Genomic DNA, 22,842 nt, shown 5'->3' with positions numbered 1-22,842 from the left:
AGAAGAGTATATTTTATACAAGATGTAAATAGTACTAGTGCTGATATTAATTTTTGTGGTTAAGGTACTGAGAAGTCTTTTAAGTGTAAGATTTTAAAGGTAAAGCTACACATATTACTGGTAAACTATGTGTCGTCCACATGTACAGGTAGGCACCGTAATATATACCTACTCACCAACTGTCTCTGACGAAGGTCCTCCATCTGTGCAGCTGTTATGAAACGTCGCTTGAACATGATCAAACTTCACAAAAACCTCTCAAAAATATGATATCCAAGTAAGGAAATAGGTCATTCCAAGTTACACCTGTATGTCAGGTACAGTGTTACGATGAAAAAGTAAAATTACAACCATGTTAAGTGACACAGACGCCAGGTTGGTCGCTTACATATGGCTGTCAAATGACACAAAATCTTGTGTAATGAATGCAGAAATGCCACTACAGACATATATACATTACGACATATGTAGTCTCTGACAAAAGTGAGAAAGTTTGTAGATATGCAAGTCCCAGGTAGATCCCAGCTTACACTTAGGCCTGCTGACTGTCAGGTACACAGGCACACAAACATGGCTTCCTTTCCCTCGGCCCATCCTCGGGACAGGTGAGGTAAAATTTAATCCACAGGTATGAAGACATTACACACAGAACTGACAAGTACAATGCTGGGTCTAGGTAAAAAGCCTTTCTCTATCTGTTCACTTGTACATTTGTCCACTTATCAAGTACCAGACATTCAGCTTATCACGGTCTACCTCAGGTATGTGTGGCACCAGAGATGTAATTGGCGTGTGTCGACCAACATAAACACGTCATCAGGCAGTCTTGTGTGTACAACCACCGATAAAAGTGACCTCACAAATCTCGCAAGGACAACAATTCCATTCAATATTGCTACTTGACTGTCACTCGACAAATGCACTGTTAATAGATGAAGCCTTATTCACAAGAAGTCCTCCTTCTCCTTGCATGACAATCTCACTTCCCAATCTACCTGTTGAACCGTACAGGTATATATTATGAACCTACACGAGCAGGTCCGTCCTTGTTTAAACATTCCCTCCTTGTCAGTTTCAACATTAAACAGGCGTTGCTCATGATCAGCTAGTTTCAAACCTCACAGTATCAATACATTAAAACCATAAGGTATGTGTATGCTAATGTATTCTAGAGGATTTTATGGGCCATTTCACTGAAGAACTTAGTATAGCGTACATATGCAGAACAGAAAAGAAAGACAAATTCTCCAACCACAATAACGAACATTTATGACTGTGATGCACACCTTACACGCACAGAACACTAATTTATGAATCCTCGCAAGAAAATTTATCCAACATTTTAATGAAATGTAAATTGTGAAATGTTTAAATTATTCTATTTAAAATCCCAACAAGTACCTGCAAGTATCAAGGGCACTGTTTTCCTAACCAATATTTGATTCACATATATTCAGTGTTTTTAATGAAAGATATAAATAGATATGCTCATTAACAAAGAATTCTTCCTGTTACCTTACTCACAATATGTTTGAAAATGTCAAATTTAAAAAAAAATATGACCGATGAGATGAACTCAGAAATATTCTCGGCACGTATTTGGTATTCCATATCGTTTACCAACCAATAGGCTCTTTGACATATCAGGTATGCAAATAATCCCTCCAACATATGAATATTCATGAAATTTTGAGATAACAATTCAATTCCCTATTCAGATGTCAAGAGATATACACTGTTATATCCATTGCCTTTGAAAATTAACTTTGAAGGTATGTAGTAATGACAATTTACCTTGATTAAAGCTTGATACACTAATACTTTAATATTGTACACGTTGTAATACATGTTGTCTATTGAAGCTGTACACATTTTGAAATACATGTTGATGTCTATTGAAGCTGTATACATGTTGATGTCTATTGAGGCTGTAATCATGTTGTAACACATGTTGTCTATTGAAGCTGTACACATTTTGTAATACATGTTGTCTATTGAAGCTGTATACATGTTGATGTCTATTGAAGCTGTATACAGGTTGATGTCTATTGAAGCTGTATACATGTTGTAACACATATTGATGTCTATTGAAGCTGTATACATGTTGATGTCTATTGAGGCTGTAGACATGTTGTAATACATGTTGATGTCTATTGAAGCTATATACATGTTGTAATACATGTTGATGTCTATTGAAGCTGTATACATGTTGTAAAACATGTTGATGTCTATTGAAGCTAGCTGTATACATGTTGATGTCTTTGGAGGCTGTATAAATGATTAAGGTTTTAGATTTACATGTTGGAACATCAATATCACTAATTGATATTATATTTTTTATTTTTTTTGCATTGGGTCTTGCTTGTCCTTGCATTTTGCTCAATCTGGAAAAACTCAGTAGCCAGAATAGACAACTCTGGGTCATCGCCTCACCACCAGGGGGCACTATCAACATTGAAAAGTAGGGTTTATGAGTAATCTTATTGGAATGATATATTATGTGAGAGAGTTGACACAGACCATGTTGCATAAAATCCTTTAATATTTAATTTTTTTAATTGACTATTTGGATATTGCATCATAAAAAATTCAATAAGATGAATCACTTATTCACTTTCCCCAGATGTTCTCTTTGAATTGTCAAGGACAAAGGAAATTAACTTGTTGATGAAACTTGAGCAAACTAGTTGTCTGAAGTTTACAAACATATTTCAGTGTTATATATCTGTTGTGAGTCAGAGATACAGTCTAAAGTACTTGCTTCCATGACCAGGGTATATACACCTGTGTATAAGATGCTCCCAGTCTTTACGGCCTCTCAATAATTCATAGATATTGTAAACTCTTTCCTTTGTGTAGCCATGTGTATCCAGGTAGATGAATCTCAATACATTATACACCAACAAACACCATTTAAACTACATATTCAGTAAATACACACAAGTGTTATTTCCCAGGCATTCCAAGTATACAATTTAAATGTATATTTCTCGCATAGCTACAACTCAACCAAGGGGCACCTCAACCTTTAAAGGCCAAACTGTTACAGAGTTACCTGTCCTTCCCTCCCCTGGATCTCCATCCAAACTCACACTACACGATGGGCCAGTCCATCATTCATCAATAGGGTAGATGCACAATATTTACCTAGGTATCCTGATGTTGTAAACAACATTTTTGACTTTCATTTTGTCATAATTATGGCTTTGACCTTTTTATTATGAGCTATCAAGTTTGTGAAAGGATATCTACCTGTCAACCTGGATTCTGGTACACCATAAACTGATAAATGTCCTTCTGATGGACCAATCACCATCCAGTAACATATAGCTTGTGAAACTCATCTGCATACATTTGTTTTAATAGGTTAATATATACAATTCATACCTAGCTACCACAAAATAGAAAACCAGTCCATTTTTTTAAAAAGAAATTGCTGTGAAGTCAAATTAGAAAGAACAGAATTGAATAATCCAACATCATCTTCATTTATAGAATGATACAAACTTGTAATCATAACCTTTGACCTTTGAAATGATTCCTTTGCGACCTTTATCACTAACACACAACCAGGGTAAGCTTTCCAGCGACCTTGATACTTGCTACCTACCCCTGCAGCCTGACTGCAGGTATAACAACATTATTGGCTGTGATAGGGTGTCAGTTCACCTAGTCCAGCTCATCAATAGTGCTACTCACTGTTGGCAAACACACAGACACAGGTTTTGGTTGTACACACTTTCTGATACACACGATTTAGATGTTGAAGTAAACTTTCACAATGTCTTAATGTTAATTGGAAAATGCTGTTAAAATCTGTTCACTCTAAGAGAAGAGAGTTGGGAATAAATAAAATGCACGTGGTCTTGAAATGAACACACTTAAGACTGTTACATCTGTAGCATTCTTCGAAGTACACCTCCATAACACAAGTATATAAACATGTATACCTGTAGGTGCATGAGAAAACAATGGCCATCTCCCTAGTCTGCCCTATTAATTAGTGGTGGCAGTGTAAGGGACTGAGTCAGCGTGTACTAAAACAGATCTCTATACACGTGAGTGGCTACACATAACCTTCCACCAAATACATCCCAACACACCTGTAGGGCTACAGGATCGTGAGGGACCAATTATCAGCTCCTCTTCTTGGCAAGGTGTGTGAGGGGGTGACTTTCATAACAGGTCATGATCATAGGTCATGGGGGGGGTATATTCTAAACCCTGGGGAGAATCCTAAACATTTTCTTCACTCCATCAAGAATGACATATATATAAAATTCCACTAAAAATGGGAGACTCAGAGAGAGTAATCTATGTCTCAATACATCACTTATATATATACTGCACCCATATGTATACTGATTATTCTTGCACAATTTTCTTTGCTTTTTGTTTGGCTAATATCCTGTTTACAGCGAGATAGTATCAACTATGTAAACAAAGAAACCAATCTCATCTTTCATTCTGAATCCTGATTCTGTATTCATGATTTAAACAACTTTTTGTAAACCTACACAGTGACGTATATAGACTTTACAGCCAAAACGACTTCCTGTCTTCATAAACTCAAACCATGTTAATTCCTGTGTTCATAAACTCAACAGGCTCAACATTTAAAACTATTTCTTTTCAAACTCAGCTAAGCTACCTATAATTACTGTATAAGTAGACTCAAATTCAAAGTTACTTTCTGTCAACATGGACACAACCAAAACTATTTCCTGTTTCCAGTGACTCAAAAGCAGACATACTCATACGAAAGTTACTTCCTGTCCAAATAGACTGAACAGCCTCACCTTCTTCCTGTCTATAAAGTCTTGATAGCTAAGCTTCTTCTTGTCTCGATAGACTCAGCAATAAATCTTACTTTAGGTCTACATATATACTCCAAAGCCAAAATTTAAAAGATGTCTACATCATTTCCTGTCTACATATTAAAACACAACAGCCAAAGCAACTTATTGTCAAGACAGACAAGTACATAATCAAAATGAGTCGATATCTACATATATTCTACAGTCAAAACTACTTACTATCTACATACTCAACATGCAAAAGAAAGGAAAGTAAACAGCCAATAGTCAAAACCACTTCCTGTCTACACAAACAGCTAAAGTTATGTCCTGTCTACATATATACACAACAGCCATAGCTTTTTCCTGTCTAGATAGAACCAACATCCAATACTACTTCCTGTCTACAAATAGAAACTCTGTCATAACTTTTCCTGTCTAGATAAAATCAACAATCAAAACTACTTCTTGTCTTCATAGACACAACAGCCATAATTTCTGTCCTCATCAGATAAGCAAAAGATTTTCCATTCTTCACGACCACAACCACCTAACCTACTTCCTGTTGTCTATATAAAATCAGCAATCCTTCTTCAATCTTCATAGACAAAACTGTAAATTTAGATAAAACAGGCAACACTACTTCCTCTCTAAACTTAATCATCATTGTCATATCTGATGCCTTTATGATTTATATAAGTATTAGAATAACAACCACTTCCTGCCTATAAAGATAATTAAACATAGATCAACCCTTTGGAAAATTTATAATATGTAAATATTTGAGTTCACAATCAGGAAACAAAGTCAAACAATTATTGGTTTATAGTTATTTTTCACAATAGAATGTGTGTGATTCACGTTATTCACTTTCTCAATAAGAGTTTTTTAGTATTCAGCATAATCACTACAACACTAACCACTTACCAAGCTTACCCGACAGTCTACAACACTAACCACTAACCAAGCTTCCCCACAGTCTACAACCCTAACCACTAACCAAGCTTACCCACAGTCTACAACACTAACCACTAACCAAGCTTACCCTACAGTCTACAACACTAACCACTAACCAAGCTTCCCCACAGTCTACAACCCTAACCACTAACCAAGCTTACCCGACAGTCTACAACACTAACCACTTACCAAGTTTACCCGACAGTCTACAACACTAACCACTAACCAAGCTTACCCGACAGTCTACAACACTTACCACTTACCAAGTTTACCCGACAGTCGACAACAATAACCACTTACCCGACAGTCTACAACACTAACCACTAACCAAGCTTACCCGACAGTCTACAACACTAACCACTACCCACGCTTCCCCGACAGTCTACAACACTAACCACTGTAACCAAGCTTACCTGACAGTCTACAACACTTACCACTTACCAAGCTTACCCGACAGTCTACAACACTAACCACTAACCAAGCTTCCCCGACAGTCTACAACACTAACCACTACCCAAGCTTACCCGAAAGTCTACAACACTTACCACTTACCAAGCTTCCCCGACAGTCTACAACACTAACCACTGTACCCAAGCTTACCTGACAGTCTACAACACTAACCACTGTAACCAAGCTTACCCGACAATCTTCAACACTTACCACTAACCAAGCTTAACCGACAATCTTCAACACTAACCACTGTAACCAAGCTTACCCGACAATCTACAACACTAACCACTGTAACCAAGCTTACCCGACAATCTACAACACTAACCACTGTAACTAAGCTTACCCGACAATCTTCAACACTTACCACTAACAAAGCTTAACCGACAATCTTCAACACTAACCATTAACCAAGCTTATCCGACAATCTACAACACTAACCACTGTAACCAAGCTTCCCCGACAGTCTACAACACTAACCACGCTTACCAAACAGTCTACAACACTTACCAAGCTTACCCGACAGTCTACAACACTAACCACGCTTACCAAACAGTCTACAACACTTACCAAGCTTACCCGACAGTCTACAACACTAACCAAGCTTACCCGACAGTCTACAACACTAACCACTAACCAAGCTTTACAGACAGTCTACAACACTAACCACTATAACCAAGCTTACCCGACAGTCTACAACTGTATTAATGTAGGCCTCTGCCTCATGCATATTTGTCACCTTTATACTGCAAGAACAAAATTCATGCTTTAATTCTCTTTATATCTGAAAGATCATGACAGTATTTTATCTGAAACTTAGAACTATGTTACATGTAAATTAATGGAATTCAAATATATACATTGATATTTTGTATGTAACACTTATTTCAAATCCAATCTTGTGCAGCCAATAGTAAGCCAGCCAACAGATTCAACACATTATTCACAAGTTTACCTCCCCGCTTCAATCCCCCTCCTTGAAAATACCTGTACTGCATGATTCATTGCCCAAATACATCAGGCCACATATGTCAAACAAAGGCCTTTTGTTATAAGATTTCATTGAGTAAATTCTCCATATATGGCAAGTTTATTGTTGACTGATAATCTATCAATCTGATAACAAGTGACTCAAGACTGTGGCTTATTCTATGTTCACCTCAAAATAGACATGTTCAGTAGGCTCACCAGTAGCACTGGGTGTGCAATGTAGGGGGTAGAGTGATGGGGGAGACGAGTCACCGGTAGGACTGGGTGTGTATTGTAGGGGGAGAGTGATGGGGGAGGAAGAGTCACCAGTAGGACTGGGTGTGTATTGTAGGGGGAGAGTGATGGGGGAGGAAGAGTCACCAGTAGGACTGGGTGTGTATTGTAGGGGGAGAGTAATGGGGGAGGAAGAGTCACCAGTAGGACTGGATGTGTATTGTAGGGGGAGAGTGATGGGGGAGGAAGAGTCACCTGTAGGACTGGGTGTGTATTGTAGGGGGAGAGTGATGGGGGAGGAAGAGGCACCAGTAGGACTGGGTGTGTATTGTGGGGGGAGAGTGATGGGGGAGGAAGAGTCACCGGTAGGACTGGGTGTGTAATGTAGGGGGAGAGTGATGGGGGAGGAAGAGTCATCAGTAGGACTGGGTGTGTATTGTAGGGGGAGAGTAATGGGGGAGGAAGAGTCACCAGTAGGACTGGGTGTGTAATGTGGGGGGAGAGTGATAGGGGAGGAAGAGGCACCAGTAGGACTGGGTGTGTATTGTGGGGGGAGAGTGATGGGGGAGGAAGAGTCACCGGTAGGACTGGGTGTGTAATGTAGGGGGAGAGTGATAGGGGAGGAAGAGTCACCAGTAGGACTGGGTGTGTATTGTAGGGAGAGAGTGATGGGGGAGGAAGAGTCACCGGTAGGACTGGGTGTGTAATGTAGGGGGAGAGTGATGGGGGAGGAAGAGTCACCAGGAGGACTGGGTGTGTATTGTGAGGGGAGAGTGATGGGGGAGGAAGAGTCACCAGGAGGACTGGGTGTGTATTGTAGGGGGAGAGTGAGGGGGGAGGAAGAGTCACCAGTAGGACTGGGTGTGTAGTGTAGGGGGAGAGTGATGGGGGAGGAAGAGTCATCAGTAGGACTGGGTGTGTATTGTAGGGGGACAGTGATGGGGGAGAAGAGTCACCAGTAGGACTGGGTGTGTAATGTGGGGGGAGAGTGATAGGGGAGGAAGAGGCACCAGTAGGACTGGGTGTGTATTGTGGGGGGAGAGTGATGGGGGAGGAAGAGTCACCAGGAGGACTGGGTGTGTATTGTAGGGGGAGAGTGATGGGGGAGGAACAGTCACCAGTAGGACTGGGTGTGTATTGTAGGGGGAGAGTAATGGGGGAGGAAGAGTCACCAGTAGGACTGGGGGTGTATTGTAGGGGGAGAGTGATGGGGGAGGAAGAGGCACCAGTAGGACTGGGTGTGTATTGTGGGGGGAGAGTGATGGGGGAGGAAGAGTCACCGGTAGGACTGGGTGTGTAATGTAGGGGGAGAGTGATGGGGGAAGAAGAGTCACCAGTAGGACTGGGTGTGTATTGTGGGGGGAGAGTGATGGGGGAGGAAGAGTCACCTGTAGGACTGGGTGTGTATTGTAGGGGGAGAGTAATGGGGGAGGAAGAGTCACCAGTAGGACTGGGGGTGTATTGTAGGGGGAGAGTGATGGGGGAGGAAGAGTCATCAGTAGGACTGGGTGTGTATTGTAGGGGGACAGTGATGGGGGAGAAGAGTCACCAGTAGGACTGGGTGTGTATTGTAGGGGGGGGAGTGATGGGGGAGGAAGAGTCACCAGTAGGACTGGGTGTGTATTGTGAGGGGAGAGTGATGGGGGAGGAAGAGTCACCAGTAGGACTGGGTGTGTATTGTGAGGGGAGAGTGATGGGGGAGGAAGAGTCGCCAGTAGGACTGGGTGTGTATTGTAGGGGGGAGAGTGATGGGGGGGGAAGAGTCACAGGTAGGACTGGGTGTGTATTGTAGGGGGAGAGAGATGGGGGAGGAAGAGTCACCAGTAGGACTGGGTGTGTATTGTAGGGGGGAGAGTGATGGGGGAGGAAGAGTCACAGGTAGGACTGGGTGTGTATTGTAGGGGGAGAGTGATGGGGGAGACAAGTCACCAGTAGGACTGGGTGTGTAATGTAGGGGGAGAGTGATGGGGGAGGAAGAGTCACCAGTAGGAGTGGGTGTGTATTGTAGGGGGAGAGTGATGGGGGAGAAGAGTCACCAGTAGGACTGGGTGTGTATTGTAGGGTGAGAGTGATGGGGGAGAAGAGTCACCAGTAGGACTGGGTGTGTATTGTAGGGGGAGAGGGATGGGGGAGGAAGAGTCACCAGTAGGACTGGGTGTGAAATGTAGTGGGAGAGTGATGGGGGAGGAAGAGTCACCGGTAGGACTGGGTGTGTAAGGTAGGGGGAGAGGGATGGGGGAGGAAGAGTCACCAGTAGGACTGGGTGTGTATTGTGAGGGGAGAGTGGTGGGGGGGGAAGAGTCACCAGTAGGACTGGGTGTGTATTGTGAGGGGAGAGTGATGGGGGAGGAAGAGTCACCAGTAGGAGTGGGTGTGTATTGTAGGGGGAGAGTGATGGGGGAGAAGAGTCACCAGTAGGACTGGGTGTGTATTGTAGGGGGAGAGTGATGGGGGAGAAGAGTCACCAGTAGGACTGGGTGTGTAATGTAGGGGGAGAGTGATGGGGGAGGAAGAGTCACAGGTAGGACTGGGTGTGTATTGTAGGGGGAGAGGGATGGGGGAGGAAGAGTCACCAGTAGGACTGGGTGTGAAATGTAGGGGGACAGTGATGTCACCAGTGCGGGGCTGGGGGTTGAGAGGGTAAGGGTAAGACAAAGTGTATTGGCAGATTGTCTGATAATCTGTTGAATTCTTTTAACAAATTCTTCTATAAATACACACTTGCAAATTTATCATGTTTTAGAAATTGATGAAATTCTTTCAGGATATAAAAAATTCTAAAATCCTACAAAAAATCTATTCATACTTATACTGTTAAAACCATTTGTCCCATTAATACACCCCATTAGGATACCACCACAAATACTACCCCAGATACCACCACAAATACTACCCCAGATGCCACTACAACCAAAACGTAAACCATCCCATTCAACCTCAGCAATTCCCACAGAGTTTATTACATGTACACCTACATTTACGTCTCCAGGCTCTATGCCTCTCATCACCATGTGACAATCCGAATATGGATCCGTGAAAAGGACATTGCTCCATAATTAGCATACTCATCCAACTACATTGTGTACAGACCGATTTCAGGTAATTGTTACGAAAAATGCAAAAATTGGCCCTGTGCAAGTGTGCCACGCTATTGATTGGGCAATTTCAAAAGGCTTCAAAAAGTAAGGGCACCAACACAATACCCTAGCGATATCACTTGCAGGAACAAAGCAACTTCACATTTGCAGCAGCCGTATATTCCAACAGTCATTATATATAACTACACAAGGTCTGCCACCTCGCTGAATGTCAATCTAGTTTGATTCAAACAACTGCACAAAAATGTTATTGGTTTTAACAATGCAACCAAGTTGTAAGTACAACTTCACTTACTTGCATTGACTTTGTGACACTCCCACATGGAGCATGAAAACAGACCTTTCCTTCAGAACTTGTAACCAGCTATATATATATACACCATCATTAAAATTTGTAATGGTTCCATTGTTTTTATGAGTTTTCCCTCAACATGGAATAAAGAAGAAGTCTAGATCAGTTTAGACCAGTCACTTCTGTAACTGGCAAATTATTTGCGAAAAAGCCGCTAGAGACCTTGGGACACTTTTTTTCCATAAAATGCTGATTGGTATTATTTCCTTACCAAAGGACTACCGGTTAAGCGGCGTTAAGGGTCATTTCTGGCCTCATTGGGGATTTAGAATTAGTTGTTATATTCGTAATCTGGAACAAATGAAGTACACAAATATGAAATTTCAAATTCATACCACAACTGGTTTACTGGAGATATGGCATTATGAAGAGAGACATAAACCCGCATTTTGTAATAAAATGTCTGAATATCGTCTGTTGTGCGCTACAAGGTTGACAATTGGCCATTTTGAAGGAAATCAACTAAACACTCTTCAAATATTGAAAGCCTCCGCATGCATCAAACAAATATTTGACATGCTTAAACCATTGTCTTACCAGTGTTCTCTCGTATAAAGGAATTTATGTTTGTCACATGCAGAGGCTTTCATTTCTGCATGCTAACTGTCCAAAACATCATATTTTGTCCATTTTTGCATAGTGATGCTACTTTGTTGCTATGGTAGGGTAATCTATGCATGCACATTGAAAAAAATCTGCATCAAGAAAGATAGCCCCAATTACGAAAACATGCAAAAATTTGGAAATTGCTGTGGTTGAATGGGATGGTTTACGTTTTGGTTGTAGTGGCATCTGGGGTAGTATTTGTGGTGGTATCCTAATGGGGTGTATTATTGAGACAAATGGTTTTAACAGTATAAGTATGAATAGATTTTTTGTAGGATTTTAAAAATGTGTAAAATTTCAAAAGATTTTTTTTAACCAATATGGTGTTGATAACAGAAATTGGTAAATAAATTCAAATTTAACTTTTTATGAGGCCAAAAATGATCCATAACACCCAAATTCTTTTATTTATAAGTGTACTTCAAAAACATTATTTTCACCAGTAGGTTAAGTAGAGGTTATCGTCAGGTAAGGAGTGTAAAGGTTGTGTAGGCTTTTTTTCCACCGAGTTTATGTCAAAGCAAGGTCAACCCTAGATAGGAAATCCAGGGATTTCACACATGTACAGTACATGTAAACATAGCTAGACCTGTTTTATAAAACAAAAAGAAACTGCTTGTGTCGCTTGTCACTGATTATAATATAAATAACTTATAATTATACAGCCCTGTCATGATATATATTATTATTATATATATATACAAGTACATATCAAAGCACAATGAAAATGCTTTGTACATCATATACTTTTTGTGATATATGATAAAATATCCATTTTTAATGCCTAACAACAAGAAAGCTATATGTCGGTAACATTGAAAAATACCAAAAATACCAACATGAACATAAATATCTTAAAATCAAGGGCTGACAGACATGACCAAATTAACTTTATACACATTTCATTTAAGATCACAAAATCTACCAGCAATGCTGTTTGTTGTTGCATTAATTATTGCTGCATTATATATATTCTTTGTTTATATTGACCAGCTTACAATATTAAATGGCATGACAAACTTAAAACACCTTCAGCATGTTATAAGTTGTACTGTTTGTAGCTATATATATATAGCACTACACATTAGCGTACTGTCAATAGAATTCAGCAACTATCTTCAACTGAAATAATATTAAAAATACTTAATATAAAAAAACATTAAATTGAATATCTACACTGATCACAATCAAACCATATAAATCATACATTTTATGTACAGTGGAGTATTTTTGATGACAGTAAAAACGTCAATAACAACCATTGATTTTTGGGACTCAAATATTTGAGACTCGCTAACTTTTTGAGGACCAGTTACATATCTCTTAGTAATGGGACTCCTATAAAACAAATGAAAAAGATAGTCAGGATGTGACGTGTCTAAAAAGTTCTAGAAAATCACTGACCAACAAAATGTTTTTCTGTCATAATATAATATACTGTATACTATATACATATCGGTTAAAAAAAATATGAACATTTGATTTATAGAGCAGACTGCATTCACATTTATAAGCAATCGGCATTTTAAATCAACTACCTTTTTTTTAAATATTATAATTATGGTTTAAAAGAGCAGGTCAAGCAGTGGTGAATCATAGCTTTTATAGCTGCCCTCTCTAAATACCAAAACATGATCATTTACTTTTTGCTATTCCCCAGATAGACTTTTTCATGTTATATCATTTAGCCTTAGAAAAAAAATACATTAAGTTGTGATGTTATATACTGCTGTTTGATGCAGTATTTGTAATTCTTACTTCTAAATTGTTAAAAGCACTTGGCATGAAATTACAGTCCATTGTTGTGTTTTGTGTAAAATTAATTTTGATCGAAATGAATAAATGTGCATTACCTATTGACTTAAAGAGTTGTATGTCTTTTTAAATTCAATAACAGTCATCCACCTAATAAGCGCACCCAACCTTTTTTTACCTGGGAAAGAAGATGGGAGCGCTTAATGAAAACATGTCAAAAGGCTACTTCACTGCAGACCTGCCAATATATAATCTTCCGTCTTTTCACCAAAGACATTGTACCTTTTAGTGTTTACAAATTACTGTGCTATATATATATATAAGCCAGTGGTCTAACATGCGTTTCTGATTCAACATAAGCTAATTGTCTCTGACAAATTATATGATTTGTCCCTTACACAAAATTAAATGTTTCAAGCCAACTGATGACCAAACACGATCGTTTTCATTGACCGTCACATAATCATCCAATAGATAGATCTGTCTGTTCAAAACATCAGTTCCATTATTAAGTTCAAGAAGTTTTAGTCGTTTCACATTCTTTTTCCTGTTACTAACCTAGCTATTATCATCTAAATCAACTTTAAAACTTTCATCACAGCTTGAGACTGTGCCATTCGCCATTTTTTTCAGTGATTACGTTGACGGTTACGATTGTCTGGGAAAAACTCCCACAACATTGTCATTCTTCACTGAAGCACTATTTGGCAACTAGGAACAAGTCGTGGAGGCCAGTTTGAACACGGTTTGAGCACAAAAGGAATTGATTAAGCATATATACCCTTCATGTTTTCTTAAGTGCAAAGTGCACTTATTAGGTTGAATACGGTATGAAATATCTAGGAGTATATTTTTGGGTTACAGGGTACCCGAAAAAACTGTGTGTACTTTTGGGCATGAAATACTGCACAGAATCATGTAAAGTGCAGTTGTTTCAGTGTTACAGTATAGCCCCAAAAATGATTTCCTTAATTAACTCGCTCACCCCTGAAGACACATTTGAACTCCTCCAATCCAAAGATTGGAACAGTTCATTATGAAATTTCAGGGGTAAATGAGTTAATAGGTACAGCTGTACCATGACAAATTCATACCTCAACAAATACACTAAATATATTGTTTAAAAGTTACCATTTCATATTCATGACAGCATTTTCATTTTCTGAATTTGTAAAAACTTGTGAACAACCTTTTTTTTAAAAGAGTGGAAAATGGTCTAATGATCGATCATAAAATAAGTCTAATAGCGTTAATTATGTAGGTTATACCTATGTTTCTATTAATAACTAGAATTAGAATCCCAAGTACATTATGGTGATAGCAATGAGAATTTAATGATTAATTTTAGTTTCAGTTATATGATGATTTCATAAATTAAACAAATACCTGTACCGTACGTATATATATTTCTGCAGGATGTAATATTTAAAAAGCTGATAGCTTTACATCCCTGTTCCGGTTTTAACAAGGACATTAAGCAACAGTACTGTACACATACATTTATTATTGTATAAAATGCTAAAATTAATGAAGTCAAAGTGAATTACATAAAAAAGTCCATATACACATATATAAATACACAATACAACTGTATGATATAAATATATGTATTATGTAAATCTTGTGTCTATTTTTTAGGGTTTTTTCTGTTATTTTGGAAACCTCCATTTTCTTTAGGCTTGGGAAATATATATCATTATATGGCATATTTAAGTATCTGAAACATTTTTTCTCCTTTTTTAAAAACGAACTGTTGTCTCAAGTCCTTCTTTTACATTAAAACAATACACTGATTTTCAGAGATTTACAGGAAATAAATATATATTAATCTCCCCATCCCCCAATTTTATATCTTCTCATGGATCTGACAAAAACTTTCACTTTACAGCATTAATGGAATGTCATACATAATGCAACCTGAACAAAGACCTACATATATACCTATACTTACCTACATTGGTCTAGATTCAAACAAAGACCTACATATACCTACACTTACCTACATTGGTCTAGATTCAAACAAAGACCTACATATACCTACACTTACCTACATTGGTCTAGATTCAAACAAAGACCTACATATACCTACACTTACCTACATTGGTCTAGATTCAAATGAAGACCTACATATACCTACACTTACCTACATTGGTCTAGATTCAATTCAAACAAAGACCTACCTATACCTACACTTACCTATATTGGTCTAGATTCAAACAGAGACCTATATATACCTACAATTCCCTACATTGGTCTAGATTCAAACAAAGTCCTACATATACCTACACTTATCTACATTGGTCTAGATTCAATTCAAACAAAGACCTACCTATACCTACACTTACCTATATTGGTCTAGATTCAAACAGAGCCCTACATATACCTACACTTAACTACATTGGTCTAGATGCAAACAAGGACCTATATATACCTACACTTCCCTACATGGGTCTAGATTCAAACAAGGACCTATATATACCTACACTTCCCTACATTGGTCTAGATTCAAACAGAGACCTATATATACCTACACTTACCTACATTGGTCTAGATTCAATTCAAACAAAGACCTATATATACCTACACTTCCCTACATTGGTCTAGATTCAAACAAAGACCTACATATACCTACACTTACCTACATTGGTCTAGTTTCAGACCTACATATACCTACACTTATCTACATTGGTCTAGATTCAGACCTACATATACCTACACTTATCTACATTGGTCTAGATGCAAACAAGGACCTATATATACCTACACTTACCTACATTGGTCTAGATTCAAACAAAGCCCTACATATACCTACACTTACCTCTATTGGTCTAGATTCAATTCAAACAAAGACCTATATATACCTTCACTTCCCTACATTGGTCTAGTTTTAGACCTACATATACCTACCCTTACCTACATTGGTCTAGATTCAAACAAAGTCCTACATATACCTACACTTACCTACATTGGTCTAGATTCAAACAAAGTTGAACATTGTTTAGCAATGTTGACAAACCTTATATAAGATACAAATCTTTAAAATTCTTGGCATTCCACCGATTTACACAAGAGAAAGGTGAAAATCTGGCTTTATAGCCAGTGGCCAAACAGTGTCTGGTATGTATATACACTATCCAGATATGGCACTAGGTGGTCAAACTGGACACATGCTTCACTGATTATACTGACCATGGCTTTACCAGCTAAACACTTTAAAACTCATTAAATTCACCTAAATAAATTAAGTGTCAATGTCAGAGGAAGACAAATTAGTCTATTTTAATCCAAGTGTTTCTCCACAATATATATTCTAACATGACTTACATAAAGCTTGACTTTATTTGATAGATCTGCTATCATTATTTTTAATTTAATTTTCATTCATCTTTTCAATGGAATTTATTGGACGGCAAAAAACAAACAATGAAAATATCTTATATTATATATATGTTATTTTATGCTTATCTTTTTACCTATATGCATAACTTTACACATTCAAATTAAGCTTTTAAAACTATTCTGACATGTACAGTTTTAAGTTAAGAATATTTACATTCTATGTGGGCTTTACAAATAATTATAAATTTGAAAAAAAAGGATGTTGACTGAATTAACTCAAACATTAACCCATTCACCCCTAAAGTCACATATGAACCTTACCAAATCAAATACTAGGCAAGTCCAGTTTAGGTATGTAGGGGTGAATGAGTTAAATATGGATCTAGCAATCAGAAACTTGCCCATACCACAGCCACCCATCCACCTGTCTTTTTGACAGGCAGTTTATGAAAGGGACCTATTTTGACAAGACAACTTTCCACTATATAACCTTACTATTGTTTATCAATTTTGAAGGCAGTTTTTTATAATTTGTTATAATATCAATGTTTTGGACAGGGACATTTGAAATCCTGGCTAAAAGCGATTCGGAATGCAGGTTAAAACACTTCAATGGATTATTTTGTTACAAATGTGATGACCTTTCTTCTCTGCACTTATTATTTTAGTCCTTAATTGAAATATATGTGAAAACATTTTTTTTTTATTTAAGTCCATCGTCTATTATGAGACAACCTGGAAACTCAAGACACCTTCAGATCTCTATAGCTGAACACTTCCATGACAATTGCCTAGAGTATTTTTCCCCCTGGAGAATTTGGAATTAAGCTGTATTTTCCCAAAATCAAGAAATATCCCCCCCCCACACATACACACACACACACACACACACTACCTAAAAATACAAATATTATATAAAAAAAAAACCAGAAAAATTTGAGAAAATCACATAGGGTCATGAATACAATTTTTCATTGTGAAGAGATAGGAACTGACAAACCTTCTTCTGGTTGTATTTCCTGTGAAAATATATATTTTTCAATATTGAGAAAATGCCACAATACCCCACCCCACCCCCAAACTGATAAATTAAGGCACATCGCCCCTGTGGAAAGAGATTAAGAAAATAATGAGATAATACAGAAGGACTTGAGCTATATAGTACAAAGTCACTTAGCTCACAAAACCTTGTATCATAAACAATATACAATCTAAAATATTTACATTGAAGAAAATAATGTTCACATAAGGCTGAATGACCTGCATGTGTTACTTACGAGTGTGGTTTCGTCGTTGAGGTGCTTGCCAATGCTGTCTCCATCTTCACTACCCTGAGATGATGTACTGGCACTACCCTGCTGGAGTTCACTTCCATCCGAATTTGGCGAATTTTGAAATGGACGAAGGCGCTCTTTGATATTCTGTAGAGCGATCTGGTGGTAGACGCTCCTTGTGATTTTATTAGGGGCTCCTGTAGGAGTTCCAGAACCACTCTGGTTGATATCCGGCTTTAAAGGTATGTTAGGCGACATTTCCTTACCAGAGTCGTCACTTTTGAAACGATTATGTAAAGTGTCCCTAATTTTGATCAGCATATGCCGACCATCTTGATCGGGGAGGAAGGGTCGGCGCCCAGGAGTTGCCCCGGACCGGCTGACATTGGTACCACCTCCCACGGTATTTTTGTCCCTTTGCATCATAAGAATGGATGCACATGTGTGATAACTTCAATACTCTAGTATTATCCACCTGGTATGGGAAAATACACACACATTTGTCGTAATCCCAATCACAGGAGTAGAAAATCACAATTATTCCTTACATTATTAGGTATCCACAGTGACCATATAATACAATGTAGATCCCAATATTGAGAATCACCACCAATCAATTATTTATTACATGTTTGAATTTATAATAAATCCTTTTGCTGTGATTCAATCAAATTGGATTCAATTTCAAACTGGCGAAAATGTAGTAGGAGTAATTAATCCAAACCGGTCTTCAAAATAATCCGAAACTTTGGTCCTCTCTGGATATTCCTCGATGACCTTGACCGAGTATTCTGTATAGGATACACAAGTAGAAAACGTCAACAAAAGCAGGACATGCACACAAACACACACATATACGATTTTTATTAAATAATATTATTGACTTCCAACGTGTCATATATATTTGACAACTTCCAGAGGTACTAATCTGAGATTTATTTAGACTCCTACTTTTTTCGGACACTGTACGAGACACGGCAACATGTTGCTACCCAAGTTATAATGTATGTGGGCTAACACTTGTTGATAGTCATGCAGTCCCCAACGAGAATACACTAAATTACATAAGTCTTTGTTTATACAATCAATAACAACGTGTACTTGACATAAAGTAAGTATGTATTTACAATCGGTGTGTGTCAGAGCCGCCGCCATGTTGCTTCACTAAGTAAGTTTCGATGTACAGTGGTACGTTATCGAGAGTAGACGACGTCGCGGCAGTGCACCTGGGCCAGCTTCAGACAAAGCTAAGATACTCACAATTTCAATCAACAATATGATGATATAAAATTACATTAAATGTCAAAACTTACCCGAAAATCTGTCTCATTTTGTCCGTAGGACTCCTCTAAATTTGAATACCACGATCGGGGTGCGAATGTTGGAATTTGAGTGAAGGGGAGGGCAAGTCACAAATTGTGACCTAAATGCTATTTGAGTAAAGAAACCATATAAAACCATTCCGTTGTTTTCAATCTCGAATTATGTTTAATTTAAACCAATTAAGAACAATTAATGTGATTCCGTTACGCACAATGTTCAAATTAAACAATGTAGTACGGAGATTGCGGAAAATACCTGCACCCCTACAAATACACAGCATGATAGCATAGTCCTAGATGCCAAGTGCTGTGTATGATTGACATACGCTACGCCCATTTGCTACATTGTTGACATTCCTCAGTGATCACGTGACGTGATAATACAGGCCGTACACTCAATAAAACAAAGGCTATTTATAATATCAGAAAGATCTCGCCAAATGGATCAGTTTGCAGATCAACAAGGCAGTAGCCAAGTAAACATAGAGTTATTTTTTGAACAACTTCGACGAAAGTAGGAAAATAAAGATAAAACGTCAGTGTTTTAGAGCGATGTTATAGACAGAGAACACCTGTATACTGAAATGTGAATCGTAGCTTTAGGTGAAATACTTATCGACGGAATAGCCAGGTATCGGTCTATTTAGATTGCAAGTTTCGCTATCATCACTTACATATACATACGCTGAAAAGTAGGTCAGTAAGTCACAAACACCCCCGGGTATTATATACGGTAGCCGATATGTAAAAAATCTGTTATTATGTAGATTTCGTTTATTATAGGAGAATAAATGCACATATCTGCATAACACGAGTTATTATCATTTGGGACATAAAAATTAGTTTCATATTCTTATATATAAAGACACCAGAATTTGTTCACTCCAGATTTATTGATTTGAGATTTTTAGTTTGTTTAGTCTCCATTGACGGTCACAGGTGATGATGCAGTCGGTCTTCACGAATCAATGACCGTGGAGGAGAGGAGACCGCCATACGAGGGACGGCCTCCGTGACCGCCTGACGCTAATTAGGTACACACGCACCTGTGCGACCACGTGTGCGCGGCGGGGTGGCGAGGTGCTGTCAGGTCACGGCGAAGAACCATACTTTCAATGGTTTGTCCATCAATCACACAGCTGGACACGCCCATTTATGATTACTATGCAATTTTAGAAATCACAGAAAAAATGCAGTGATTATTCGTACGCCTTGCATGAGACAGTTAGCACTTTCAGCTATATAATGGTCAAATCATGACTTAAAAAAAGAAAGAAGGAATGACGAGGGGCAAAAACGTTATACCGGCCTTAAACTATCAGCATAACACTCTCGGGTATGTATAGGGATTTTCAATAACTTTAATTCTTAAATGTCAATAAATTATAAAGATTAAGCCTCTAAGTTTTACTTTTTACACAAACAATTAAACGTTTCGCAACGTTTCAAGACCGACTGGTCCCTTTGTCAAGCTATGACTGAGTGCTATCACATATTTCCCAAACTGATGAATCTTATTGAAGAACAAAACTCCCAGGAACTGTGTCTTTGTTTGTACAGATGGACTAGCCCGGGACCAATGGCGATGTCTTTGTCTGTTCATACGGACTAGCCCGGGACTAGGGACTATGCCTTTATCTGTACAGATGGATTAGCTAGAGACCAGGGACTATGTCTTTGTCTGTACAGAATGACAAGTTCGGGACCAGGAACAATGTCTTTGTCTGTACAGAAAACCAGTCCGGGACCAGAAATTATGTCTTTGTCTGTACAGATAGACTAGCTCGGGACCAGGAACTATGTCTTTGTCTGTACAGATAGACTAGCTTGGGACCTGGAACTATGTCTTTGTCTGTACAGATAGACTAGCTTGGGACCAGGAACTATGTCTTTGTCTGTACAGATAGACTAGCTTGGGACCTGGAACTATGTCTTTGTCAGGAACTATATCTTTGTCTGTACAGGTGGACTAGCTCGGGACCAGTATCTATATCTTTGTCTGTACAGATAGACTAGCCCGGGATCAAGGACTATGTTTTTGTCTGTACAGAATGACAAGTTCGGGACCAGGGACTATGTTTTTGTCTGTACAGATAGACTAGCCCGGGACCCGTAACTATATCTTTGTCTGTACAGATAGACTAGCTTGGGACCTGGAACTATGTCTTTGTCTGAGCAGATCGACTAGTTCGGGACCAGGAACTATGTCTTTGTCTGAGCAGATGGTCTAGATCGGGACCAGGAGCTATGTCTTTCAGTCTGTACAGATGAAATAGCCCGGGACCAGAAACTATTTACATACTGTATTTTCAATAACACTCATTGTGTCATATTAAGACAATAACATAAAAGACCACAGCTTTACTATTGAACGCAATTAATAAACTCACCAAATTTTAATTAAAATCAAGATGTGGGGTACTGTGTTGAAAAGTCAAACGCGTGGAGGGAAATCGGTAACCTCATTCCAAAACATTGAACTTTATGCATTGTAGAGGCTCCTGTTTTGATCGGGACCGGCCGTGGCGTTATCATCTTTGACGAATGTAGTTCTGTATGCCCTATGCTGTTGAATGCCCTATGTTGTTGAATATCTTTGACGAATGTAGTTCTGTATGTCATATGTTGTTGAATATCTTTGACGAATGTAGTTCTGTATGCCCTATGTTGTTGAGTATCTTTGACCAATGTAGTTATGTATGCCCTATGTTGTTGAATGTCTATGTGTTTCTTGAGTTAAACTTGTTATCATTAAAGATACCTGTGTGTATAAAATATCGTTACTATGGTTCGAATTGACTGTTTTATCAAATAACCCTTTTCTGCGCAAGTATATGTCCGTGCTGACCAATGTGCCGGAACTGGACTTGAAACTCGACCGATCATATTGCGAAACGCTGTATGCAGCGCTGGCAGTCTGACAGTTCCGAGACGTCATATTGTTTCCGGCGCTAGATGATAGCAGTATAGCTCGGTCTTAATCAATCACCATCATTTGGAAAATACTTTTTTTTTAAATTCTAATGAAGCAAGCGAAACCTTAACATTGTATTCCACGCGTGATTGATAAGGTTACCAGTGGGACCGCTGAATCGGCTGGAGCCTCACAAATGTCAATGACATTGGAATTCGTTTACAGTGTTGAGTTTACACTTATATTTAATGAGTCCAGCCACGAGTCCCTCATTACAGGCTCCAAGTCAAGTGTCCACATAGTAATCTGTATAATCGCATAATGTTTGGAATCCAAATTAATACAAGTACGGGCATTCCTTTATCAGTAATTGTGTTTCATACTTTAAATGCCTGTAGCTCGCCGTTTGTTATCTTTAGATAGAATCTTTGTATGTCTATTGCGCTGTTCCTTTCCCACTAAAATACTCTTCAGTTCTTTACAAACAAAGGCGGCCAGAGGAAGTCATTGTCCACATACTTACTTGTCCTCCTTAAGAGATTATTCCGGGCCATTGAAACAATCTTGCATGATTAATTATAGTAAAAGTACTTCTGCTGGAGGGGGTTGGTTAGAATTCCGGAAAATCGCGCTTCCGGTTTACTGTTAAAAAGTTACAATCACCCTCTTCATTTTCCCCGCAAATTGTAGCAACATTCGCATTTTTATTAAGCAGATCAAGCACTTCTCTAGCTACGGAATTAAATATCCATTGAAATAATCATGAAAAATGAATATTT

General features: G+C 38.4%; 1 protein-coding gene across 2 annotated transcripts in view; it reads right to left on the bottom strand.

Annotated features, from left to right (window-relative positions):
* The window catches only part of LOC110463404 (serine/threonine-protein kinase LATS2-like), a 55,678-nt gene extending 36,451 nt beyond the window's left edge, over window positions 1–19,227 (bottom strand). Inside the window, exons 1-2 of one of the 2 annotated variants that reach the window (XM_021517978.1) lie at window positions 19,141–19,227; window positions 17,831–18,618 (exon numbers count right to left, since the gene is read on the bottom strand). In XM_021517978.1, coding sequence (XP_021373653.1) covers window positions 17,831–18,253 — 423 coding nt within the window. In that variant the 5' untranslated portion in view covers window positions 18,254–18,618; window positions 19,141–19,227. Of the gene's footprint in view, window positions 1–176; window positions 1,018–17,830; window positions 18,619–19,140 lie in introns of those variants that run through there. The other variant, XM_021517979.1, reaches the window with a different exon arrangement.
* Window positions 19,228–22,842: the final 3,615 nt, after the last annotated feature.

The sequence above is a fragment of the Mizuhopecten yessoensis genome, unplaced genomic scaffold (genome assembly GCF_002113885.1).
Source record: "Mizuhopecten yessoensis strain PY_sf001 unplaced genomic scaffold, ASM211388v2 scaffold10901, whole genome shotgun sequence".
In the NCBI taxonomy this organism is placed as follows: domain Eukaryota; kingdom Metazoa; phylum Mollusca; class Bivalvia; order Pectinida; family Pectinidae; genus Mizuhopecten; species Mizuhopecten yessoensis.
Note: the sequence above shows the minus strand (reverse complement) of the source record. Positions and strands in the feature narration are given on the sequence as shown.